The following is a 27,455-nucleotide window of genomic DNA, read 5'->3' as shown; positions in this document are numbered from 1 at the left end:
AATTGGTGAACTTTTGTGTAGCCATTTTAATATTGAAGATGGAAGAAAACAAGCAACATTCTTGGCATATTATGCTTTATTATTTCAAGAAAGGTAAAAACACAACCAAAACGCAAAAAAAGATTTGTGCAGTGTATGGAGAAGGTGCTGTGACTGATGGAACATGTCAAAGTGGTTTGCGAAGTTTTGTGCTGGAGATTTCTCACTGGATGATGCTCCACAGTCAGGTAGACCAGTTGAAGTTGATAGCAATCAAATTGAGACATTAATTGAGAACAATCAACATTATACCACGCGGGAGAGAGCCGACACACTCAAAATATCCAAATCAAGCGCTGAAAACCATTTGCTCCAGCTTGGTTATGTTCATCGCTTTGATGTTTGGGTGCCACATAAGCTAAGCGAAACAAACCTTCTTGACCTTATTTCCACATGCGATTCTCTACTGAAACGTAACAAAAACGTTCCGTTTTAAAACAAATTGTGACGGGCCAAGAAAAGTGGATACTGTACAATAATGTGGAAAGGAAGACATTGTGGGGCAAGTGAAATAAACCGCCACCAACCACACCAAAGGCTGGTCTTGATGCAAAGAAGGTGATGTTGTGAATATGGTGGGACTGGAAGGGAGTCCTCTATTATGAGCTCCTTCCGGAAAACCAAATGATTAATTCCAACAAGTACTGCTCACAACTGAAAGCAGCTACTCGATGAAAGGCGTCGGAATTAGTCAACAGAAAACACATAATCTTCCATCAGGATAATGCAAGACCCCACGTTTCTTTGATGACCAGGCAAAAACTGCTACAGCTTGGCTGGGAAGTTCTGATTCACCCGCTGTATTCACCAGACATTGCACCTTCAGATTTCCGTTTATTTTGGTCTTTACAAAATTCTCTTAATGGAAAAAATTTCAATTCCATGGAAGACTGTAAAAGACACGTGGAAGAGTTCTTTGCTCAAAAAGATAAAAAGTTTTGGGAAGATGGATTTATGAAGTTGCCTGAAAAATGGCAGAAGGTAGTGGAACTAAATGGTGAACACATTGTTCAATAAAGTTCTTGCTGAAAATGAAAAATGTGTCTTTTATTTTTACTTAAAAACCAAAGGCATTTTTTGGCCAACCCAATATTAACAAATAGAATCTGGGGGCAGATTTAAATAACAATTTACCATGACTATGACTGTGTATTACAAGAATGCAAAGGTGCCTAAATGTTTGAAAATTTATATTAATGTTGACCAAAGGGGGAAAAGTATATAATCCCATGATAGATTTCAATAAAACATTCATAAAATGTAATGTCCGTTCTTGATAAATGTTCTTTGTAAAATGGGATTAGGTGAATAATTTCCTTACTATCAAAACATATCTTATACCAAAAGCCAATATCAAGTTTAGCGATTAAGCACTTATAATTTCTATAATGTGACATTGCTTTTATGTGATAAACATTGCAATTAGACAAAAGAACAAAATAAGAGGTTTAACTATTGGAATGAAGAAGACAAAATTATCATCATTTGCAGATAATAGAAAGCCTAAGATTCAGCAGAAAATTACTGAAAATTAAAAGAGTAAAAGAGAGTTGAGAAGGTTTTGATGATATATTAATATTCAAAAATCAAAAGTCTTATAATGTATAAGAAATATAACCCAAATTTAATCCATTTTAAAAGTACAAAACATAAAAATATACAAATAAATTTGAATTATGTGAAAAAAAGATAAAATTACCAAGAAATAGAAGATAATATATGACTAAGTGAAAAGGCATCCCCTGTGAGTGCACAGAAATATTCTAATATAAATTCTTCCAAAATAATCTAGAAAATCCCTTTTCTGGTCAAAATCCCAACATGATATTTGCAGAAACAAGCATATTTCAAAGTATTGTATGAAAAATATGTGCTATCTCAAATCAGTGGTGATTGGGAAAAGATAATCACATAAATAATTGTGCTATTTTAACTGCAGTGAATAGTGTGAAAGAAAAATACAGCTTGGTGTGAAATGTTTTAAATAAAATGTGGGTTCTTGTTTCATTCATTACACAAAATAAATTCCAAATACAGCAAATGTTTTAAAGTAAAAACCAAAATTACATAAGAACTAGGAGAGAGACTAGACAAATATTTTTATAATCGTGGGTGGAAAGTCTATCTGAGCATGTCATGACAGCCGGTGATCACAAACAAAAGATTAATAACCTCAACTATGTAACAATGAAAACTTTCCAATGGCAAAAACTGACAAGAGCCCTATAAGTAAAGTTGAAAGACAAAGGACAAATGTGGGAAAATATGTGCAATACAAATGCCAGACAACTTGCTGCTACTCTGGTATGAAAAGAGTTGTGTAGTCATTGAGAAAACATCATTATTCCTCCCACGGGAAGAAGTATCGGTTCTTCAGCTGATAGAATTTTTCTCCTTTCTCTACTGACCTGTTCCCACAGACTCTGAAGATGTAGGGAGAGGGATGACCAATGGCAGTTCCTATCACTCACTCCTGCCAGGATCGTCCCAGTGCCCTTCACACACACACACACACACACACACACACACACACACACCACGTGAACATATCATACACACATACACCACACAATACAGACATGTGCACATACAACAGACAACACACACATGCAGCCATGTACCATACACACACACCACATGAACATGCACCACACAATATACATGTGTGCACACACAACACACGTATGCACACATGTACCATACACACCCCACTTGAACATACCATACACACATGCATCACACAATAACACATGTGTGCACACACAACAGGCAACATAAATATGCACGCATGTACAATACACACACACTCATGCCCTTTGGGCAATTTATTGAGGAATCACAACTGCCTGTTTGCAGTGTGTACCTTCCAGGAATACTGTTCAGCTGTCTCTAAGCTTTGCATTCTTTCTGGATCCAGAACATTGCCCTGGAATGTGGTTGTGGATGGGACATGTCCTGTCTGCCCCAGAGTGGATTCAGTGCCTAGAGGAACACCGCAGCCTATTTCCCCATTCCAGTCACCAGAAAGGCTTTCCTCCCTCTGCAAAAGGGCTCTGCTTTTGTGAAACGAAGACAGAATGGACAGTGAGCTGAAGTCCGGTCCTCCTCAGACTCTGCCGTTAGGTGGTCTTAGTGTCCGATGGTTTTAGGAAACCCCCTTCTCTTGCCAGGTTTGGCAAGGTCTTCACGGGGGACTTGGGGAAGGGGGTCTCTGATCATGAGTGACTGCATAGAAAGCCAACATGGACCATAAACTGTCATATGACAACTTGTCCAGCCACGATGACAGAAATTCCCCAGAATGTATCTAATCGTGGGACAAGGTCCCTGTGGCAACAGTCACCTGTGGAGGTCACTTGTGGAGGTCCACATGACTTCAATTCTGTGGAGGCTCAATACTGCTGGAATCCCCCTTTGAAGATTGCCGTCAGAGCCTGAAGCACATTTTTTGGGGGTGTTCTGAGTCCATAAGTGAAATGTTTTTCAGATTGTATTCAATTTTTGGAAATAGGTAAAAGCCATTTGCCACATGTTCTAGTGTTTTTGTTTTTGGCCATGCCAAGTGGCATGCGGGATCCCGACCAGAGATTGAACCCATGCCCCCTAGACCTCCAGGGAAGTCCCCCCACATGTTCTAGCTTGTAAAAGAAATGTCCATAGAGAAGAGATTTGTGGTTGCCAAGGGGGAGGGAGGGTGGAGGAGGGATGGAGTGGGAAGTTGGGGTTAGCAGATGCAAAATATTTTATATATACAATGGTAAACAACTAGGTCCTACTGTATAGCACAGGGAACTATATTCAATATCCTGTGATGAACCTTAATGGAAAAGAATATTAAAAAAGAATGTATAGGGCTTCCCTGGTGGAGCAGTGGTTAAGAATCCGCCTGCCAATGCAGGGGACATGGGTTCGAGCCCTGGTCCGGGAAGATCCCACATGCCGCAGAGCAACTAAGCCTGTGCGCTACAACTACTGAGCCTGTGCTCTAGAGCCCGCCAGCCACAACTACTGAAGCCCGTGCACCTAGAGCCCGTGCTCCACAACAATAGAAGCCACTGCAATGAGAAGCCTGCGCACCGCAACGAAGAGTAGCCCCTCCTCGCGGCAACTAGAGAAAGCCCCCGCGCAGCAACGGAGACCCAACACAGCCAAAAATAAATAAAACAAATTAATTTTTTTTTAAAAAAAGAATGTATATGTAACTGAATCACTTTGCTGTACAGTAGAAATTAACACAACATTGCAAATCTACTATACTACAATAAAAAAAATTAAAGAAATGTCCAACTGGTTCAGTTTTAATGATACATGTTTTATATGCATATATAATGTTTTCACCGTATGCAGAGAAACAGAGACAGAAAACTGTGAGGTAATAAAACTGCTTGATGTTCTTTGGTAGCTCATAAACAAATTCTGAAGGCAATTCCCAAAGGGGATTTCTAAAGATTTTTCAAACACTAATAGCACCACTGGAATAAGTGTGTATTTAGTTTTTCAAAGCAACTACTTCGAAGAAGTATATTTAAATGAATATCTAGTATGTTTGGGGGAAAGAAGTCTCATTAGAGTCACAAATTGTGTAGCAGATGTTCTTTCTAAATGTTATTTTCAAAGGCTTAATAAGCATATCTTCCCCTTCCTATATGTACCTCCCTGCATCCCTCCAGCACCCAGCCAATCCAATGCACCATCAACTCCTTCATTTTTACTTTGGTAATGTCTCTCTTATGTTGGTCCATCCCTCTCTTGTGATCTTTAATGTCTCTTCATGAAATTTCCTGCCTTTGTTCATATTTTTATACCCCTCCCCCCTTCCATTACTGGAATTTCCCTTCTAGTCTTCTCTGCCTGATAAAACCCTCCTAATCCTTCAAGGTCCAGCTCAAACTCCACCTGGGTAACCTTTGCTACCCCCTTCCCTCTTCTACTTCTTTGCACCCCTTCCCTCTTGTCTTTATGCTTGTCATTCTGCTTGTGGTGTAGAAACTCCATCACTGAAGGCATTCAGTAAAATATTTGCTGGCTGTTGTGAAATGAAGGTTGGACTGATGTCTCAATCAGAGGGGAAATTCAGGGTCAAATGAAAGCAGATGACGTCAGCTTCTTTCAGCTGGGCAAGAGTCCAGTCTGCTCACAATGAATGCTAAACTAACAGGACGGGACTAGATTTCACACTTCCAGTCTCATTTCTTTGAAAGAGTGCTGGGAAGTTTCCTGGCTATACTCCAGATAGAGGACACACATCAAATCCTCCTTAGGGTTTAAGAAACACACCTCAGACAGATATGATCCATTGGAAGCTATCAATTAGGGAAGAGTAGTATTAGGCAAGAAAAGAAAAAAGTGTTATGTGGGAATAGAAAGGTCGAAGACACAGGCTGTGTGAGCTAGGATGGAAATCACACCTAGCCTTTGGACAGTGAACATTTTGATCAGCTGTTTGATGTCCACCTGGCTTCCTACTCCCATGTTATGTTCTTCGTTTCTTGCTTCATTTTTGCTGGTGCAAGAAAAATTCAAATATAGGTGTGACTTCCAGAGAAAAATAACAGCAGAACTTGTGAATTATCTGATCATTCTTTTCCCCTTGCAAGAGGATCTTACAGTTTTTGTTATTGATGTGTAAGACTATTGTACAGTAAGCCTATTAACTCATTTTTTAATTGATTTTAAACAGCTTTTATTCTTTTTATAAACTAATTTTTATTGGAGTATGGTTGCTTTACAATGTTGTGTTAGTTTCTACTGTACAGCAAAGTGAATCAGCTATACGTGTACATATATCCCCTCTTTGTTGGATTTCCTTCCCATTTAGGTTACCACAGAGCACTGAGTAGAATTCTCTGAGCTATACAGTAGGTTCTCATTAGTTATCTATTTTATACATAGCATCAATAGTTTATATATGTCAATCCCATTCTCCCAATTCATCCCACCTGCCCCTTTCCCCCTTAGTATTCATACGTTTGTCCTCTACGTCTGTGTCTCTATTTCTGCTTTGCAAATAAGGTCACTTATACCATTTTTCTAGATTCCACATATATGTGATAATATACGATATTTGTTTTTATCTTTCTGACTTACTTCACTAAATATGACAATCTCTAGGCCCATCCACGTCTCTACAAATAACCCAATTTCGTTCCTTTTTATGGCTGAGGAATATTCCATTGTATATATGTACCACATCTTCTTTATCCATTCCTCTGTTGATAGACATTTAGGTTGATTTCATGTTCTGGCAATTGTTAATAGTGCTGCAGTGAATACTGGGGTGCATGTGTCTTTTTGAATTATGGTTTTCTCAGGGTATATGCCCAGTAGTGGGATTGCTGAGTCATATGGTAGTTCTATTTTTAGTTTTTTAAGGAACTTCCATACTGTTCTCCATAGTGGCTGCATCAATTTACATTCCGACCAACAGTGCAAGAGGCTTCCCTTCGTTGTTCATCATATTTATTGCAAACAATGGTTCCCCAAATGGTTAGACATTGATTCCCACACTTCCCTAATAATCAGTCATTCCCCACTAATTTGAAATCGCTACCAAGCTCTATACGTAGCAGGAAGGACCACCAATAATTCACTTTACCAAGTGACAGGCTCAAAAGGTGGGCTCTAGGGTAGACCTAGAGCAAATCCAAGCCAAATGGACAGCGACATTCAGCAAACTGGTATTAAAAAACCAAAAAGCCTGTGGTGATTCAGCAAGCTTACTCCTGAGAAGAAGAATAATAAAAAGATCTGAGTACTTTGGTCTTAGAGTACGTGGCATAAGTATTGAGTTCAGAGCATTTCCAAAACACAGTATAACTCAGGGTAACTTAAGCTATGCTTTCTTTCACTGAGTGTCATATCTCATCCCTGTGCACTATGGATTTTTTTTTTAAAGCTTTCTTTTCACTGTAAGTATTCAGTTTATACTGAATACTTATAAATACTTATAAATCTTATAAACACAGATTTAAATGATTCTAGTGGCCTATCACCACCCTCAGAGTGGGGTTCCTGGGGAATCTCTTCAGAATTAGATAGGAATTCACTAAGATCAGAGAATTTCGGAGCTTCTCAGTTGAAATGCTTCAAAGTTCAGCATAGCTGGGCAGCCTCTCCTTCAGGCTCAAGTCTCAGGCTCTCATTCCACTCAGAAAGCATCGGTTCAAAATAAGTTGTTTTCCCTGTTGCTCAGTTCTAACAATTCCTTTTTCTTTCAGTTTACCAGAATGCAGCGTGGTGGCTGATGAAGCAAACAGTTATGCAAAGCAGGAGTCATATAGCAAAAAAAGGTAAGTCAGTTTGGAAACTTTATCAGAGTTTCCAAAAATGCAGGCTAATACACAGCAGCAGACTAGAAGTAGTCCAATTTATTCTTGGGAAACTGGTGAAGGCCCAGGAATCAAGGGCAATGACCTGGGTGACGAAGCTGACAACAGCTGGGTGGACAATAAAGGGCCAGTTGGCAACTCACTTGCAGGCAGAGGCTGAGGATGATGTGTTGGCCAGCCAACCTTGGAAAGCTATGAGTGCAATGCAATCAATACAGACCACAGTCCCAGGTCAAGTGTAGAATAAACACAAGTATCCCTCCAATGCACATAGGTAGCCCTCCGAGACACACAGGCAACTCCCCAAGTCTGTTCGGCACTGTGTGTCCCTCCAGGAAAGCAGACAGCCTCCTGCCGTCCAGAAGTAGGTCTCCGTTTCTTCTATCTCATCCAGCGACAAGCCTTGGTCTTTCCATGCCTGGCTCACAGTGAAACTCATGTGCCCTCCCAGCTGTATCTCCAGTGTAGGTTCCAGCTCTGTTCTAGCTCCAGCCCCATCTGAGTGATCTCTTTACAGAGGTCTGCAGGGGTCTGCAGCAGCAGCCTGCAGGTTGAGGGAGAGGAAGTCCGAGGAGTGGCTGCAGAGAGGAGGGGAAGTGGAGGAAAGGGGCTGACACCAGGGGTGTGTTACAGCTGGACACTGAGATGCGGTCTCACGAGGTCGGTATGGGGGCTCGTCCTTTTACCCTTGTGGAGTTCCTTCAGCCTCCATCTAATCCAGTGAGCTGTTCCAGATGCACAAATCCAGACCAGAGAGCTATGTGTTAATTTTCTACAAGAAATCCAGTAAAAATGCTCATGAATGCTGACCACAGGCAGTCAAGTCAGACTCAGCTGTTTTGTGCCCTTGGCAGCAAGCTGCAGACAGGCTGGAGTCCTTGAGTCTGGCAGCCCCGTGCACCACCTCCCTCACAGGGCCACACGCAGTATGGACATTTATACTCTCCGACCAGGACCAAGACACTGTCTTCCTTGTTCGGTGCAAGAGATGCGCTGCCCATCTGCTGCCCCTTCCTAGGTCTTGTGCTAATGATTCCCCTTTCCTGGGCTCTGCCCCTCTTTGCCCCTCATGGTTGTCCCTGACCATCCCAGCACAGCAAAGCATCAGTGTCTGCATCATCTGGTGTCCATCCCTGTGAGATCTCAATTCACAGTGATCATCCCAAGACAACCCAAGTTCCCTCTGGTTCTTGGAACTGAGCCCTCTTTCAGGTTCTAAGGTTCACTCTTCACTGGAAGGCCCCTTGGACAGAAGGAATCACAACTTGTGGCAAGAACCGTACGCGCTTTACGCTCAGTCTCAGCCATTCTCGGCTGCACACAGCTACTGCCAAGTCCTTGGTTATGGAGGGTCTTGGGACTGGGAAGGACCTTTGTGCTCTCCAGCGCTGGTCCCTGGAGCTCTCACCACCCTCTGGAAGCCTTGAACCTGGTCAATATTGCCTTACCCTGCCCAGCCCAGCCCACCAAGACTCAGGATGGCCCTTTATAGGGACTATAGGACAACTCACCCTCCAGGCCATACACTAGGCTCACTAGAGTTCGGCGGGAATAGACTTTTGCAGGCCAAGTTCACAAATCCTGAATCCTGCTAACCCAAAGGCTAGGAGATGGGACACATGCCCATGGACCCAGGGAAATGGTGTTCTTTTCCTTCCCCAAATCTCTGTGCCTCACTCAAGGGAACGCATCCAGTCCAAGGGGAGACGGCAGTCTTCCAGACGCGGTTACCTTCCTGAAACCTCTGGCCATTGGTCACTTCCACCCCTGGCAGCCTTGGTACCTCTCCATAGAGAAAATAGAAGTATTCCTAGGCTTTTGCTATAAAGTTAAGTAGCCCTGTCAGAAGAACCTAGGAAAAATTGTGGTAGAATTTAAAGTCTATAATTGATTTTTTCTTTAGTAACTTACGGTAGGCAAAATTCTATGAGATGACCCTCATAATCTCTGCCACTTGGTGTCCACAGCCTGTATAATTTTTTCCCCTTGAGTGTGACTTAGTTCTAACCAACAGAATATGGAAAAAGTGAAGGGCTTTTGCAGATGTAATTAAGGTTGCAAATTAGTTTATTTTTGGTTAGTTAAAGGTAGATTATCCTGTGTGCGCCTGACTTAGATGAAAGCCCTTTAAAAGAGGAACTGGGGGCTTCCCCGGTGGTGCAGTGGTTGAGAGTCCGCCTGCCAATGCAGGGGACACGGGTTCGTGCCCCGGTCTGGGAAGATCCCACATGCCGCGGAGCGGCTGGGCCTGTGAGCCATGGCCACTAAGCCTGCGCGTCCGGAGCCTGTGCTCTGCAACGGGAGAGGCCACAGAGGTGAGAGGCCCGCGTACGGCAAAAAAAATTTAAAAAAAGAGGAACTGGGCCCTCCCTGTATTCAGAGATTGTCCTTGCTGACTTGATGAGCTGGGCCGTCTGTGTAGGAAGCCCACCTGGCAAACAACTACAAATGGCCCTCTAGGAGCTATGACTGGCATCTAGGACCTGAGGACAGCTTCCAGCTGACAGCCAGCAAAAAGTTGGGACCTTCAGCCATACGACCACAAGGAAATGGATTCTGTCAACAATATGAATAAGCATGGAAGGGGAATCTTCCCCAGTCGAGCTTCTTGATGAAAATGCAACCTAGCCAACAGCTTCCTTGCAGACTTGTGATACCCTGAGCAGAGAAACCAACTAACCAAACCTGGGTTCCTGACCCATAAAAACTGGAGGATAATAAATGTGTACTAGTTTAAGCCATTACGTTTGTGGTAAGTTGTTACACGGCAATAAAAAAGCATATATAGCCTTTGCTATAATTCTCTCTCAAATACTTCATCTTCTAGTTTCTAGTTGTCCCCCAAAATCACATTACCAAAGATTCACAAAAAAATTGTAAGAAATCTGAATCAGCACTGTGAAACAAGGAAGAATACATTCAACATTCAGAAACTTTGGGAAATTTTCAGAAGTTTTTTAAAAATATAAAGTTTCAGTTAACAGCTGGCAACAGAATTTTTAAGGAGGAAACTACTCTTGTTTAAAAAATTACTTTGGTAAATTACTTTGGTTAAAAAAAAAGAAAGACATAGATGAGTTGTTCTGCATTTCAGGAATTTAGGGGATTTGATAAAGAATGAAGATGGGAAGGGATGGGAAAGGAAGGAAACTTCGAAGAACAAAGATAACTAACATCCACTTTTAATTATTTGCATATCTAAAATATAATACTCTCTCGTTATAGGCAGAAAAATGGCCACCAAAAATGTCCACGTATTAATCCCAGAGCCTGTGGATAAGTTATCTTCCATGGTAAAAGGAACTTTGTAGATGTGATTAAGTTAAGGTGCTTGAGATGGGAGATTATCCTGGATTATCCAGGGAGGTCCACTGTAATCTCCTATAAATGAAGTGGGGGCAGGGGTGGACAGGAGAGTCAGAGTCAGAGAGAGATTCAAAGATGCCACACTGTTGGCTTTGAAGATGGAGGAAAGGCCACAGTCAAGGAATATAGGCAGCCTCTAAAAGCTAGAAACAGCAAACAAATGGATTCTCCCTCGAGCTTCCAGAAGGAACACAGCTCAGCCAACACTTTGACTTTAGCCCAGTGAGACTCACGGCAGACTTCCAACTTCCAGAACTGTAAAATGATAAATTTGTGTGGTTGAAAGCTACCAAGTGTGTGGCAACTTGTTACAGCATCAGTAGGAAACTAATACACTCTCCATTCACGTTATCTAAATGCCCCAAGTCCTTAGTGAAACTTTGGGTGGAAATCATGAAAAGGAGCTGAGTTCCACAGGTGAGTCGATGCAGGCGGGAACAGGGACCCCACGTAGGAGGATGAGATGATCCATCTGCTAAATTAATTCATAGGAAGCAGAAAGTAGGCGCTAGAGTTGATCATGGGAATATAACACATCCACCTTTACCCCCTCATGGAATTTTCAGAAATCTTAAAAGACAGCACTGGATGCCCCACCAATTTTGTGATGGAAAATTAAACCAAACTTATCCAAATCTAAGTGTCTTGGGTTTAGAAGGAAACTAAGCAGTACCCATCATATTTTTATTTGACACATGTGAAATAGGATATTAAATGGAACACTTTCTTTTCTTTATGAAATTTTTATGTTTTTGAATAGTAATATAATTACATGTTTAAAAACAAAACAAAATAAGAAGATAAACACTTAAAAGGCTCACTCTCACCCTGTCCACCTCCACCCCATTCTTCCTCGCTCCATTTGTAACCATTTACATCAACTCATTGCTATCATTCCTGTGTTTCTTTATTTAAAATTGAATAAATATTCTCATTCCCTCTGTTTCTTACATAAAAGATAGCGTATGATATACACTATTCTCCATCTTGTTTTCCTCATTAAAACAATACAGCTTAAAGATCTCCCCATTTCAATGCATAGAGTCCTTCCTCATTCCATTTTTACAACTCAGGGTATTCCATTCTGTACATAGAAGTATCATAGTTCATGTAACTACTTTCCTCCTGAGAGGCATTTGGGTTGTTTCTAAGCTTTTGTTATCATAAGCCACGTCATAATGAATAACCCTGCTCATGTGTCATTTGGAACATGTGCAGGTGAATCCATAGGATAGGTCCCAGAGGTGGATTGCTGGGTTAAAGACAAAGGCAATGTAAATATTGCCAGATTTCCTTCCATAAAGGTTGTACCGTTCTGTACTCTCACTAACAACGTTTGAGTTCCTATTTCCCCACAGCCTCAAAAGAGACTGTGTTGTTAAATCTCTGGTTTTCTCATTGACGGGTGAGAAATGATACCTCACTAACTTGCACTTTTCTTAAAAGTAAGGTTGAGCATCTTTTCTTACGTTTGGGAGCCATTTGCATTTCTTTTTCTGTGAACTGTATTTTCGTATCATTTGGCCTCAGATTGGACCCTTTTTGTTTCAACTAAAGTTCCAAAAAATTGAAAATAATAGGTTGCAAACACTCCCATATTCTAAAATAAGGATTTCCAAATGGTCTTGTGATCCTTAGCCCAATACCCAAGATATAAAGGGGTTTAAAATTGAAAAGGCCAAAAGAAAGTAGTTCTTTAGGGAAAGCTGTTGGCATTCTCTGCATTTTCTATCCCCCACCATGACGGTAGGAGGTAAGGGGACCTTCCTCAGTGCAAGTCAGGAAAGAGGAGCTTCAAGGGGACGTCCACTCAGAGACTTTGTGTCCCCTAAAACTTCAGAGGACACAGAGGCCTGGTACCTGACTCCAAGGATAAGAAACCCAGGGGTCAAGAAGCTGAGACTGTCAGGCCAGCATCAGGACAAAAAAGTGGGAACCACATTGGAATGTAGTAGAAGCTACACTTCCACTGATGGAGGCCAAAGGGTCTCATGGGTAAGAAAACTAAAGTCTGTGGCTGGAGTGATCTGCGATGGTGGGGCAATCCCTCATTTGCATGGCAAGGGTCTGTGAGTTTCCGTGAGTCAAGTAGATACCCAGGAAAGTAACTGAGCTGGAGGAGCCATCTTGATGTGACTTTTCCCAAAAAAGGCAGATTGCCAGGGCAAGAGAACGCTAACAACGCCAGCAGTAAGGGACTGTGGGATGCACTTTCAGGGGCAGGATCAGAGGTAGGGACGTAAGAGTTCAGGATAACGAGATGTAAAATATCGAGACACACACAACCAAAAATAAGAATGAATAACCTTGTAAGTTGAAAATTAGAACACGCTAGACAGGAGCACACACAAACATTAAATGGAGACACATATTGTGTTCTGGGATAAGAGCACTCTTTATTTAATACATCCCCAAGAAAAATATGAAGATTTTGGGGGGAACTTGACCAAATAATTCTTTAGTTTACGTATAATAAATATGTATACATGAATAAATATATAATAAAACCTGAGAATACTCTGAGAATTAACAGGAAAAGGGTGGTAACTTACTTTTAGTTGGTACTAAAAAAAAACCCCTATTTTAAACTTATAGCAGGTGGTACTGGTACAGAAATAAATCAGCAGAACAAAAGAGAAAGTTCAGAAATAGACTCTAGTATATGATTCAGTATACGAGTCAAATCACGAGGGGAAAAAAATAACAGTCAAGGAATATTCATAGAACTGGCTAAACCATTTAGCAAGAATAAAAAAAGACCCCTCCCGACCTCATTCCTTATACTAAAATGTTTCAGATGGATTAAAGATTTAAATTTTTTTTAACTGCTGAATTATAGTTATTACCTTGAGATTGGAAAGTCCTTCTAAGCATGGTACCAAAGGCAAAATACGTAAGGAAAAAGACTGATACATTTGACTACACAAATTTAAAGTTTTTGTGTGGCAGTGCATGACACAAACAGGTCAAAAGGGAAATAATAAAGTAGAAAATTTGTTTACAACACGTGTGACAGCTAAAAGTGAAAATTACTATAATACAAAGAACTTTTTCAAATCAATATAAGACAAGCCAACTACTGAGAAAAAAGGCATGTCACCACAACAGAATTACAAATGACCAGTCAACATGCAAATTAGTCAGAGAAATGCAAACAAAACATTGAAAGGTCATTTTTCACCTACCAGATTAATCAAGATTAAGAATATCAACGATGCCCAGGTATGTTGAGGCTTCCTGCTGGTGAGAGCATAAACTGGTATAAACTTTCTGAGATTCCTCTGACAATATGTAGTAAACCTACAATGTATATCGTTTTCATTCCAACAACTTCAAGTCTAGGAATTTAGCGTAAGTGATAACTGCATACAATTATACAGACATATGTAAGAATAGTAAACATCTGGAAATACTCTAAATGCACAATACTCAACAGAGTATTAGTTAAATAAATTATGGTACCAACTTTTAATGCCATCATGATTGACATGAAAAATGTGTCCAATGCATGTTACAAACCACATGCCTAGTTTGACCCCATTTTGGTAACCTTGAGTTATGCCCAAAAAGTATGGGTATGGATACACACACACGTCACCAGAATGACTCAGTCATTCTCTCTCTTTCTGAAACAATGGACGTACACTTTTTTAAACTGACCTGCCTCACTGCATCACCTGCCCACAAACGGACACAGAAAAATCCACACACACTTTCCTCTCCAAAATCAGGCACTTGAGTTTAACCAACGATGGCTGTGGGAGGCAAATGGTCCTTAAAACACCATTTGATTGACGTCTACTACCCACTGGTTTTCTCTCTGATGAAGGGAATGGAAAAATTAAAGGGTTAGGAAATCGCAATATGAGATTGGCCAAAAAAGGGAGCCTTGAGAATTCATTTTTACCTCCTTTAAAATCAATTTAAATACTAACTTTATTCCAATCCACTATGGAATTTCAAGGTAATGACTTTTGCTCTGGTCTTAATCTTAAGGGCCCAGCTGCAATTTTAGGTCTGGGGTCATGGATGGACTATTACCTATTTCCCCTAGTTAACCTCCATCTATTTTGGTTGCTTGTGGCTCCTTCTAGAAGTGATGGGAGAAGGTATATCACAGTGAAAAGATGAGTATAAAAAGACACAAGTGCTATAATAGTAAAAGCAATGCGCATATATATATATATATATATATATATATATATATATATATATATATATATATATATAGTTCAGAAATATAAAGGCCTAGCTCTCCCAGGAACCCAAATGTCCTGTCAAGTCCCAGGAATGAGAACTGGACTTGCAGGCAGAATATCTGGCCCCACAATTGAAGTTACGTCTCTGTCTGAAACCATCTCTCCACTCTAAAATGGGAAAATGATAACTCCTAACCTTCCCACCACACAGAACTGCTGTGAGGATGGAATGAAAGAACATGTATAAACAAAAACTATGGTGGAGATAAATAAAAACTATGGGCACCAAAAAAAAAAAAAAAATTCAGCCAGGGCACAATCTGCTCCGTATCTGGGCAACCCTCCGTTTTGATTCCTAGTCTAGAAGGGAGCTCAAGACTGGATCTTGGCACTCGCCTCTACACACTGTCCCCAAGACAGTTACTAAGGAAAAGATCCTTCTTCCATCACTATCTGAGGATCCAGCTTTATTTAATGGCACTCATAACCCAACTCTGAATGCTACCTGATCAGTCCTTCAACAGAAGGACCCTGCATGCTTCTAGGAAGACCCACTATTGGTTTCCTGAGATGCTCTTCCCGCCTTAACCAGGAATCCACTTGGGAAAAAAAGGGACGGTATTGTGGTTAAGCTACCAGGCGAATTCAGAGAACTTAAGGCTGCCTTCATGTGCATGAGAAAATGATCAGAAAAGAACTGCAGGAAAATGCTCAGCACCTACTTCTGTTAAGTATTAACACTGAGCAACTCTGTGCTATCGTTTGGAACATTTAGAGGAAGGGACAAAATCTATGTTTTTGTTACTTCAGTATTCTTTCATGAACTGCTTTTACATTTCTGCACTGTACCCAGAAGTACATTTTACTTCATATTTAGTCAGTTTTCTTAACAAGAAACTTTTGACACCAAGCAAATAGGACTTCTTCCTTTCGATGACAATTATGCTAAGTTCCCATGTGGACAAAGGTAGCTTCTTTGACAGTTAATTCTAGAACTTGAAATTAGGGGGACTACAGAGACATATGGTATTTACAGAGCTGGTAAAAAATAATAATAAGCGGGAGAAACTCAGATTCTCTCTTTGGTTAGAGGAGGCTTGGAGGAAAATCCTTACTCATCAGAGACCCTACCTAATACTAACCAAATAATTTGTAAAGATTCCAAATTTAATTCAAGAGCTGTGAAAACTGTATGAGTTTGAATTGTTGCACATAAAAAATAAAAGTTGGAAGCTATTTGTATGAGTCTATTGAGAGTTCTACTCTACAGTTCACCTGAATGAGAGCAGGAAGTGTTCTACATGTTGATCCTAAGTTGTAGTCTGAGACGACACCTCAGAGGACAAAGGACAATTATCCCTAATACTGCCCAGTACTGGCTGGGGCCAGGGCTGACAGCTGGCCTTGAAAACTCAAGCATCAGGGTATCACTTCCCTCTCTCTGACTCTTCCCAGTTGAGAGGATATGCTTTGGGTCAGATGCCCCTGGGGAAGCAGCTTCATAGAGAGTTGCCACCTGTTCTTATCATTGCTCATGTCTCCTCATCTGCCTACAAGCCCAGGCTGCTCAGATGTGTCCCTCACTGGTGCCCAGTGAGCCGGTGGAGAACACACCAGCCCACCATGTGGGAAAGGCTGCCCCTTTTCCTCAGGACTGTGGTGTCGCCCAATACTAGGACCACGTTCATATATGCTTCACCCCGAGTTGGGCAATATCACTGTCCCCTCCCACCCCTCCCCATGATTTCTAGTCTCTAGGCCCGGAGAGGGAGGGAGAAGGCATAGAAGGACACCACCATCACTTAGAGAAGCCACAAGCCTCCATCCTTCTTCTCCCTTCGTTCCTTGCTGAGCCTTGGAGTTACATTGTTGGTTAGGGAGGAAAGTTCAAGAACACTGATTCAGGCTTTAAAAGTCAAATCGAATCCACTCCATCTGTAAATTCAGCATGTTGACAGTAGTTCCGGGACATGGTTCATGATAAAGTAACACTCATAGCTACCGACGTTGTAGATAAAAGGGATGATCGTGTCGCCTGCATGGTTCCCCTCCCCTATAAACACAGGACTCTGGCCGTGGGCTTCATAATGTTGCAGCCCATTGTTACCACTCCACCCCCAAGTCTAAAAGGAGGCATGGAGCATTTTTAGGAAATGTTCAGTGAAAAAAAAAATTGCCAAGGCTGTTCTAAACATTCATGTGGAAGAGAACTGTCTAACTTAACAGAATATTTTTACTGGAATGAAGGCTTATGGCTTTTGAATACATATAAGACAAAAGGAACTGTATCAAAGCAACACTGCCTAACAGATATTGCAGGGAACTTACTGGAGTGGCCAGGCTAGCATACTTTCTAATTAGTTTGTCAACCAATTGTCGGAAAAGGGCTTCTGAAGTGTTTACCGTATTTGCCTATGTCAATGATCTCTAGCCTTTGCAATGACCTCCTTCATAAAGTCAAATTCTAGCCCACACTTCAGTCTATCTCATTACTTATTGTAAAAGAATGGATTCTGAATTAATGACAGAGATGCTACAAAGGAAGAGGCAGACAGTCTCTTGCATTCAGTGCCTAGAGGAGCTGACTCTCAGGCATCACTCAGAGGAGAACACAGGCCAGTCCATGTGACCTGTAGCCTGTGGTCAATATTACATTGTACATCAAGGTTCTCAAGTTCAGAGACACAAAACTGGTCGTGTAGCAGGGAAGACATCAACAATTCCCGAGTGTCCTCCTTTTGGGGGATTCCAAAGAGATAGTCACCGTCTTGAATCCAGGAATGGGATTGCAGGCCCACGCACACACAGGGCCTCTGTGCAGACACCTGAGAAGCTGTCATAACATCTGCCCCAGCAGCAGCGCATCCTCTTCACGCAGCATTGGCAATCTAGACATGGCGGAGGAAAAGAGAGTTCACTGACACTTAGGTTCTCCTGCGGTGCACCCCTGTGTGCATGGGAAGTGGTACAGGAGATGGGCCACCGCTCCGTGAGTGGTCAGGGCGCCATCACTGACCCTGCTCTCTTCCTGGGACTGGAGGGCATGCCCCTCCCTCCTGAGGTGCAGAGTTACCCGTGCCTTTCACCTGCTGAGCCTGGGACAACCTCCCGCACTCCCCCTCTGACCCTCCTCGATCCCAGCTGTTCTTCCTGACTCCAGCCCCACCCTCCCTCCATTCCACTCATTCCTCAAAAGTGACAGTCACACATACCACACTGCTGAGAAGGAGAGGAATGCGAGGACAATCACAACAGCCAGGGAGCCTAGCCCAACGCCTACCATCTGCTGCAGCGTGAGCGATGAATCTGCGGGACAAAACCACACGCTGAACCCACAGAGCACAGAATCACGGCCCTCCACAGAGGTGCACACCCACCTGACCTCGCTCTCTTTTAACCAGAGGTTGGCCCCATTTAACAAACCATCCCAAGAATGCCCAGAGTTCTTCTGTGCCCCCTCAGTTGGCCCTGAGACCAGGGCATCAGGAAAAACTGTTCCACGACATTTTTGAAAAGGAAGCGTAAAACTGGGCCACATTCAAGTTACAAGGGATAAAAGTTGATTTGTTGGGCACACACGTACAGCACCCTGTGTTGTGTGTGTTGGTCTTCTCTCAAGTCAATTACACTTGATCGATTTTTACCGGCAGTTTTCCTTTGCGTCGAGGAAGATGTCATTCTGACGTCGTTTGGACTTTTGCTCCAAAAATGGTAGCTCCAGTGATCAAATATAGCAAACAGGGACTTCCCTGGTGCTCCAGTGGTAAAGAATCTGCCACTGGGGGACGCGGGTTTGATCCCTGGTCAGGGAACTAAGACCCCACATGCTGCGGGGCAACTAAGTCCGCGCGCCACAACTACTAAGGTTGCTCGCCTCCACTAGAGCCTGCATGCCGCAAACTACAGAGCCCATGTGCTCTGGAGCCTGCGCGCCACAGCTAGAGAAGAGAAAACCCGCTGCCACAAATAGAGAGAAGCCTGAGCACCACAAGGAAGAGCCCGCATGCCACGACGAAAGATCCCTCACGCCTCAACAAAGATCCCGCGTGCTGCAACTAAGACCCGATGCAGCCAAAAAAATAATAAAAAAAATATTAATAAAATAAATAAATCTTTAAAAGAAAAACAAACATAGCAAACAAATCCTCTCTGTTGGGTAGAGTCATCTGTCATTTCCCCTACAGGAAGCAAGGGTAGTACCTCCCTGCTCTGTTCAGCAGGTTGCCATGAAGATAAAATAAGAAAATTGATGGAAAAGCTCTTTGAAAGACATTCGTATGTTCTATTCAGAGGTGCATCGCATGTCAACTCCAGAGAGATCCCTGGCTGTTCACTGAAAAACGCGCACATTTGAGTTGTACATTTGGGCCAAGTGACTAAGTCAGGGCATCATGTTCTAAACCAAAGATCTCATTTTAACTTGCAAACACTTACTTAGCACTTACTATGTGCCAGACACTGTTCTAAAACCTCTCCTAACCACCCACTGGGTACCATAATAATAGCACCAGGTATTATTACACTGGATACTGTTATTATTCACATTTTATAGATGACGAATCCAGACATGGAGTGGTTAAGAAACTTGCCCAAGGTCACCCAGCTAGTAAATGACAGAGCCAGGATGCAAACCCAAGCTGCCTGGCTTCAGAGTCTGCTTTGGACCACAGCACCATACTTTCCCAGTGCAGATCTGAATCCAGCTCTTTCTGCAGCAGAGTGGGTCATGTTCTCCCCCAGAAGTCAGCGGTGCTAGTCCAGATCTTTCCTCCACAGGCTGATGATTATGGGACCTCGGGCTGTGGTTGCTCAAATTCCTCTTTGGAAGAACAAAAATCTGTACGATGGTGCCACCAGACATTGAGAAGATCTTGGGGGGCTGACTTCGCATGTATAGAATTAAAAATAAAAATACCACCAAGTCATGGAATAAGTTTAAGGGAGTGCAATCAATTCCAAATTTTTCCAGATGATTTGTTGCAGTTGTCGTCGTTGGAATATCAAATTACAGCCATCCCTCAGTATCCATGGGGAACTGGTTCCAGGGCCCCCTTGGATACCAAAATCCTCAGATGCTCGAGTCCCTGATATAAAAAGGTGTCGTAGTTGCTTATAACCTACTGTATACTTTAAATCATCTCTCGATTAGTTATAATACCTAATACAACATAAATGCTATGTATATAGCTGTAAATACAACATATTCAATAAATGCTAGGTAAATAGTTGCCAGTGTGCAGCAAATTCAAATTTTGCTTTTTGGAACTTTTTGGAATTATTTTTTCTGAATAGTTTCAATCCACGGTTGGTTGAATCCATGAATGTGGAACCCGCGGATATGGAGGGCCAACTGTATTTCATTTGTCTGTACCCTCCTTTTACCAATGCACCAGGCATATGCTTACTGCTCCCCCTGGGTAATCCAACACTGCCATTGAAGAGCTGAAAACAGCAAAAGCAAACATCTGTTACCGTAAGGGGAGAGGGGCTTAAGAGGAAAAATAGCCCCTGGACTTGAGACCCTCAAAATATAGATGACTTATTTCCCTGGCAGTAAATGTAGCACATTTGAGAACCGTTCAAGCTACTTAACTTTTTCATCATCGATTCTGTGCTGTCTAATACAGTAGCCGCTAGCCACAATGTAGCTATCTAAATCTAAATTAATTTAAATTAAATTAGATTTAAAATTCAGTTTCTCAGTCATACTATTTTAAGTGCATATTTCAAGTGCCCAGTAGCCACAAGTGGTGAGTGGCTACCATACTGGACAACACAGCTTCAAAATCTTTCCATCACTGCAGAGAGCTCTACTGATCGGCACTGCTCAGATCTCTACAACCAGGTTGAGAGCAATTTGATTCTACTGGAGACTCTACAGGAGAGCTGGCACCAGCAAAAGCAGCCATGGAACGTATCTCTTGCTAAAGAGCCTGGCAAATCATTACCTCAGAAAATGTTGTCAAGAGACTTTCTAGAGGGACTTCCCTGGGGTCTCAGTGGTTAAGAATCCGCCTGCCAATGCAAGGGACACGGGTTCGATCCCTGGTCCGGGAAGATCCCACATGCCACGAAGCAACTAAGCCCGTGTGCCACAACTACTGATCCTGCCCTCTAGAGCCCGTGAGCCACAACTACTGAGCTTGTGTGCAACAACTACTGAAGCCCGCGCGCCTAGAGCCCGTGCTCCGCAACAAGAGAAGCCACCACAGTGAGAAGCCTGCGTGCTGCAACAAAGAGTAGCCCCCACTCGCCACAACTACAGAAAGCCCGTGTGCAGCAACGAAGACCCAACGCAACCAAAAATAAATAAAATTGATTCTTTAAAAAAAAAAGAGAGAGACTTTCTAGAAAAACATGGCATGCATTGTTTGGCTACTTTTGGTATTCAGAAGAAAAAAGCCTTGAAATTTTTAAGAAGCCATATCATAAAACGGAAGGAGGAGTTCTGGTTAAATTAGAAATTAATAAAGAAAAAAAATTAAAGGAGTGACTTGAATTACTAGATATTAAAACAGCACAGTAAGCTCACAGTACTGTGAGCTTACTGCTCACAGTAAGCTCACACCCAGCCCTCATTTCCCCACACTGTCCACCGGGCATTGTTAAGTATTGGCTGAAGTCAAAATCCATTGTGCTTGCCACAGTTCCCTGACCATTTAGTGACTCTGTGCCAGAAGAAAGAAGAGCAGTTTCATCCAATCTGCTCATAGCTACCATACTGACTGCTGGGAACTACGGCTTCTTCTCCCAGGTGGACACAGAGCCATCTCTTAAAGACCGTGCCTGGCCTTGACTTCAAGTTATCATCATGCACACTTTGCAAAATCTACCTCCCTTTCACAAAGTTCCACGCCCTTTGCTCATCCTCTGTCTTCCCACTTTTCACTTCTTCGTCAAGATTCCTCAAAGATCACTTGCAGTGGTTTATCCATCTCATTTGCAAATTGTATGAGCCTGCTAGAATTTAGTGCTTCATCCATGGCAGAAGACTTTAATGTATGGAGAGCAGTTAGCTCTTCTCTAGTTTTCAAATATCAAAGAGGACATCTTTCACCCTTAGCAGGAAACCCAACTATTCCTTACTCTCGAGGTATGTACTGGGAAATCATCTTTATTCATTCTGTATAACATGACTTGGGTTGTAGCTCCAGGCACAATTCTTGCTGGTAGAACAGTTCCTGGTTATACGTCTTTTTTTCTACATTATATATGTACTCTGTGAACATGAGTCAATCCAATCATGGTATAACCACATGCTTCTTTAGGGACTTCCCACATTAATTCCTTACTGAGAAAATGTATAACTGGCCAATGTGAATTACATTTTTCAGAGTTTTGCCATCCTCTGGTTACCTTCCCTTCCATGGTCACATGCCATAAAACCATACTTATTTTTCTTCTCAATCACTTGTAGAATATCCTTTTAGAAACCCAAGTGAGTGAGCCATGTGTTATATCCCAGATTCTCAGTGATTCATTCTTTTTTTTTTTTAACATCTTTATTGGGGTATAATTGCTTTACAATGGTGTGTTAGTTTCTGCTTTATAACAAAGTGAATCAGTTATACATATACATATGTTCCCATATCTCTTCCCTCTTGCGTTTCCCTCCCTCCCACCCTCCCTATCCCACCCCAGTGATTCATTCTTTTTTTTTTTTTCTTTAAAGTTATTGATTTTTTTCTTTTAATTTTATTTGTTTTTACTTTTGGTTGCTTTGGGTCTTCGTTGCTGCACACGGGTATACTCTAATTATGGTGAGTGGAGGCTACTCTTGGCCGTGGTGCGTGGGCATCTCATTGCAGTGGCTTCTCCTGTGGAGCACGGGCTCTAGGCACGCGGGCTCAGCAGCTGTGGCTCGCAGGCTCTAGAGTGCAGGCTCAATAGTTGTGGCGCACGGGCTTAGCTGCTCCGCGGCATGTGGGATCTTCCCGGACCAGGGCTCGAACCCGTGTCCCCTGCATTGGCAGGCGGATTCCTAACCACTGCGCCACCAGGGAAGCCCCCAGTGATTCATTCTTAAAGCGAGTAAATCCATGAGGCTTAAACTCCACCAGTCTCTGTAGGGTGGCTCCCTGAAGAGGTATAGTGCTCAGGAAGAGTGATAGGGATTCCCTGGGCTTATCTTGAACCTTTTCACTAATGGAAATATCACAGGTGTTGAAGAGCCAGTTAGAAAGGCCCTATTCCTACTCTCAGACTTCGTGACAGCTTGAGGACTTCCTATGGCTGTGGACATTTTTTCATGAATTTACACCAGCAGGGTCATTTCCTGAAAGCAACAATTCTGCTCTCCAAAAGGCACAAATAATTAGCACTGTGACTTCTATTTAGTGTGTTAAATTTCTCTCTGCTATTCTAGGGTTCCCTTGCTTGAATCCCCTGTGGAGTAGGAGATGGCAAAGGAGATCAAAGCAGAAAACTAATTTAGAGATAAGTAAAGCCTGATGAGTCAACAACATTATTGAATTCATTCTCTATTGCAGCTTAACAAATTACCATAAACTTAGCAGTAGCAGCCATTTATTAGCTCATAGTTCCATGGGTCAGAAGTTCAGGCACACTGTGACTGGGTCCTCAGCTCAGGGTCTTACAAGGCTGAAATAAAGATGTTGAGAGGGCTGCATTTCCCTCTGGAGGCTGTGGGGAAGAATCTGCTTCCAAGCTCATGCACGTTGTGGGCTAAATTCAGTTCCTTGCAGTTGTAGGACTGAGGTCCTCATATTCTTACTGGCCGTCAGCCAGGGGCCACTCAGCTCCTACAGGCTGCCCGCATCCCTGCCACGTGGTCCCCTCCATCTTCAAAGCCAGTAGGAGAAACCCTTATGTCAAATCCATCTCTCCCTTGGAATCTCCAATTTCCCCTGTCTTTGACTTCTAGACACAGATTTAAAGGGCTAATGTGATTAGGTCAGGTCCATCCAGATAATCTCCCTATTTGGGACTTTAATTACATCTTCAAATCCTTTCACAGCAACAACTAGAATGGCCTTTGAATGAATAACTGAGAGAAAGTGGGCGTACCCCAAGGACCAGGAATTTGTGAGGCCATATTAGAATTCTTCCTACCACTATTATGAAGGTTTAAAATGAGTGTGACTTCCTAACATCATATACAAAAATAAACTCAAAATGGATTAAAGACCTAAATGTAAGGCCAGACACTATCAAACTCTTAGAGGAAAACACAGGAAGAACACTCTTTGACATAAATCACAGCAAGATCCTTTTTGACCCACCTCCTAGAGAAATGGAAATAAAAACAAAAATAAACAAATGGGACCTAATGAAACTTAAAGGTTTTTGCACAGCAAAGGAAACCATAAACAAGACGAAAAGACAACCCTCTGAATGGCAGAAAATATTTGCAAACGAAGCAACTGACAAAGGTTTAATCTCCAAAATATACAAGCAGCTCATGCAGTTCAATATCAAAAAAACAAACAACCCAATCCAAAAATTGGCAGAAGATCTAAATAGACATTTCTCCAAATAAGATATACAGATTGCCAACAAACACATGAAAGGATGTTCAACATCACTAATCATTAGAGAAATGCAAATCAAAACTACAATGAGGTATCACCTCACATCAGTCAGAATGGCCATCATCAAAAAACCTACAAACAAGGCTTCCCTGGTGGCGCAGTGGTTGAGAGTCCGCCTGCTGATGCAGGGGACACGGGTTCGTGCCCCAGTCTGGGAAGATCCCACATGCCGCAGAGCAGCTAGGTCCGTGAGCCATGGCCACTGAGCCTGCGTGTCTAGAGCCTGTGCTCCACAACGGGAGAGGCCACAACAGTGAGAGGCCTGCATACCGCTAAAAAAAAAAAAAAAATCTACAAACAATAAATGCTGGAGAGGGTGTGGAGAAAAGGGAACCCTCCTGCACTGTCAGTGGGAATGTAAATTGATACAGCCACTATGGAGAACAGTATGGAGGTTCCTTAAAAAACTAAAAATAGAAATACCATATGACCCAGCAATCCCACTACTGGGCATATACCTTGAGAAAACCATAATTCAAAAAGAGTCATGTACCACAATGTTCATTACAGGTCTGTTTACAATAGCCAGGACATGGAAACAACCTAAGTGTCCATTGACAGATGAATGGATAAAGAAGATGTGGCACATATATACAATGGAATATTACTCAGCCATAAAAAGAAATGAAATTGAGTTATTTGTAGTGAGGTGGATGGACCTAGAGTCTGTCATACAGAGTTAAGTAAGTCAGAAAGAGAAAAACAAATACCATATGCTAACACATATATATGGAATCTTAAAAAAAAAAAAAAAGGTTCTGAAGAACCTAGGTGCAGGACAGGAATAAAGATGCAGACATAGAGAATGGACTTGAGGACACAGGGAGGGGGAAGGGTAAGCTGGGACGAAGTGAGAGAGTAGCATTGACATATATACACTACCAAGTATAAAATAGCTAGCTAGTGGGAAGCAGCTGCATCACACAGGGAGATCAGCTCAGTGCTTTGTGACCACCTAGAGGGGTGGGATAGGGAGGGTGGGAGGGAGACACAAGAGGGAGGGGATATGGGGATATATGTACACATATAGCTGATTCACTTTGTTATATAGCAGAAACTAACACAACATTGTAAAGTAATTACACTCCAATAAAGATGTTAAAAAAAATAAAATGAGTGTGAGTGTCTATGTGTATACATGCATGCACATAGCATATTCATAGATAATGTACACACTAAGCTTATACCTTGATGTTAATCTTCTCTGGCTTATTTGATAAGTATTGCACCCACTATGCTTCTTTTCTCACCAGACTGTACTGTTGGTTCCCCAGTAATCATTCAACTCAATTCAATAAATTCTGACTGAGCACCTACTGTGTGCCAGGCACTGCTCCCGCCTTCAAATGCTCTCTCTCAAGCGTATGAAATCTAGTAAGAAAAAACAAGTATACCAGTGACTCAAAAGTGTGGCAGAATGGCTAAAGAGAGGGAGGGAGAGAGATCCTGCCCTGTTGAGGAAATTTTAAAAAGTGTCAAGGAGGAGATGGCATTGATTTTAATCTTGAAGAACAGGTGGGGTTGTAATAAACAGAAATTACAGGAAGGTTATAGGGCAATCCAGGTGGAAGTAAGTACATAATCGTATGAGCAAGACATAAGACACAAGACACAAGACATAAGGAGAGAAAGCAAGGGCCATATCCAGAGAAGAGCTGCCACATCGCTTTGAATGGAGAAGAATGAGAGATGCACTCAGAAGGGTACATTGGTGTCCAACTGAGGCCTTGGAAAGAAGAAAAAGAAATACTGGAGAACTGTGGAGGGAACATGTCAGGGGGTAGTGTGGGCTCGAGTGAAGAGGGAAACCTGAACACTGTGATGGGAGAGGAGAAAGAGGCTTGGCCAGCCATCCAAAGGCCTCTGCTCAGGGAGTGAACACAGAAATGACAATCAGAGAGGTCTGCCCAAGTGCAAAATGTGGGCTAAATGGGAAAGAGGAGTAGTGACTAATGACTCAGAGCTTTCAGGCCTATGACTAACGGATGTTCCCTGATGACAGTTTATCATCATCTCACGTATATCAAATGACCTTGCTCTGTGACTCAAGAAAGCACAGTATCATAGTACTTTGTGGCTGGAAGGGATCGCAGAGATTTTGGAGGAAGACAACAGAGAACCAGCCAAGTTAAATATAATTTCTAAGACACTCAGCTGATTAGTAGCAGGACTCGGGCAAAGAAGCCCAGGCCTCTGCACTTCCCATCAAACCGACTGCTGGCTCCCTGAGAGCCATCACAAAGCTCTTTTAGGGACAATGTGCACAAGGCAAGTAGCATAATTCATCAGAGGGCAAAGGCAAGAATGGGGCTGTTGCTTGGCATGAGTGAAACTGAAACAATTTGAGGACTTATTTGGATTCTAGTTCTCTCCAAATTACTTTCTGAAATGGCAGGCTCCAAAATTTTGGCAAAAGGAGACTGCCAGGTGAGCGCACAGCCCATTCTGTATGTAGACGTATACCCGCTCGAGCTGCCTTCAAAATTTCAACATAACTGGGCTTTCTATTATCTCAGCTCTTTCCAGTAGCTTGAATTCAAAGGTTCAGACTCTCTTTCAACATGAGGGGAAAAACGCGCGGCCAAAAGCCACTTAGATATTTCCAAAGCAAAATCCTTCCTGTTAACTTAATCACAGTAGAATGACTGTAGCCAGCTCTTTGGCCATTACTTCTACCCAGTTTGAGTCTGTTAATCACACTGAACAGCTGCTGAAAGCAGTGGGTTCTGGAAGCTATTGTATCTGTGCCTGTCCATGATGCTCGCACATCTCCATTCTTCTGGTAAAAGCACCTCTTTTCCTGTAGGAACTCCATCCCGCCCTTAAAGCTGCAGGGAATGGATTGGCAGAAAAATTTCCAGATGTCGGAATGCATGATTGTTTTTTGTGGCCATCATTCAATTCTAGGAAAGGGGGCTTAGTCTATCTGCACGCAGAAATGTAAGAGCGCACATCTTTGTTAAGAGAGGTCT

General features: G+C 42.3%; 1 protein-coding gene across 6 annotated transcripts in view; it reads right to left on the bottom strand.

Annotated features, from left to right (window-relative positions):
- Positions 1-414: 414 nt before the first annotated feature.
- Positions 415-27,455, bottom strand: part of SUSD1 (sushi domain containing 1) — a 142,786-nt gene continuing 115,745 nt past the window's right edge. For 4 of the 6 annotated variants that reach the window (XM_060014326.1, XM_060014328.1, XM_060014324.1 and 1 more), the window contains one exon: positions 18,036-18,238. In XM_060014326.1, coding sequence (XP_059870309.1) covers positions 18,135-18,238 — 104 coding nt within the window. In that variant the 3' untranslated portion in view covers positions 18,036-18,134. Of the gene's footprint in view, positions 446-14,942; positions 17,821-18,035; positions 18,239-27,455 lie in introns of those variants that run through there. The other 2 variants (XM_060014325.1, XM_060014327.1) reach the window with 2 other exon arrangements.

Source organism: Delphinus delphis, chromosome 6 (genome assembly GCF_949987515.2).
Source record: "Delphinus delphis chromosome 6, mDelDel1.2, whole genome shotgun sequence".
Classification (NCBI taxonomy): domain Eukaryota; kingdom Metazoa; phylum Chordata; class Mammalia; order Artiodactyla; family Delphinidae; genus Delphinus; species Delphinus delphis.
This window is presented reverse-complemented; position numbering and strand designations above follow the sequence as displayed.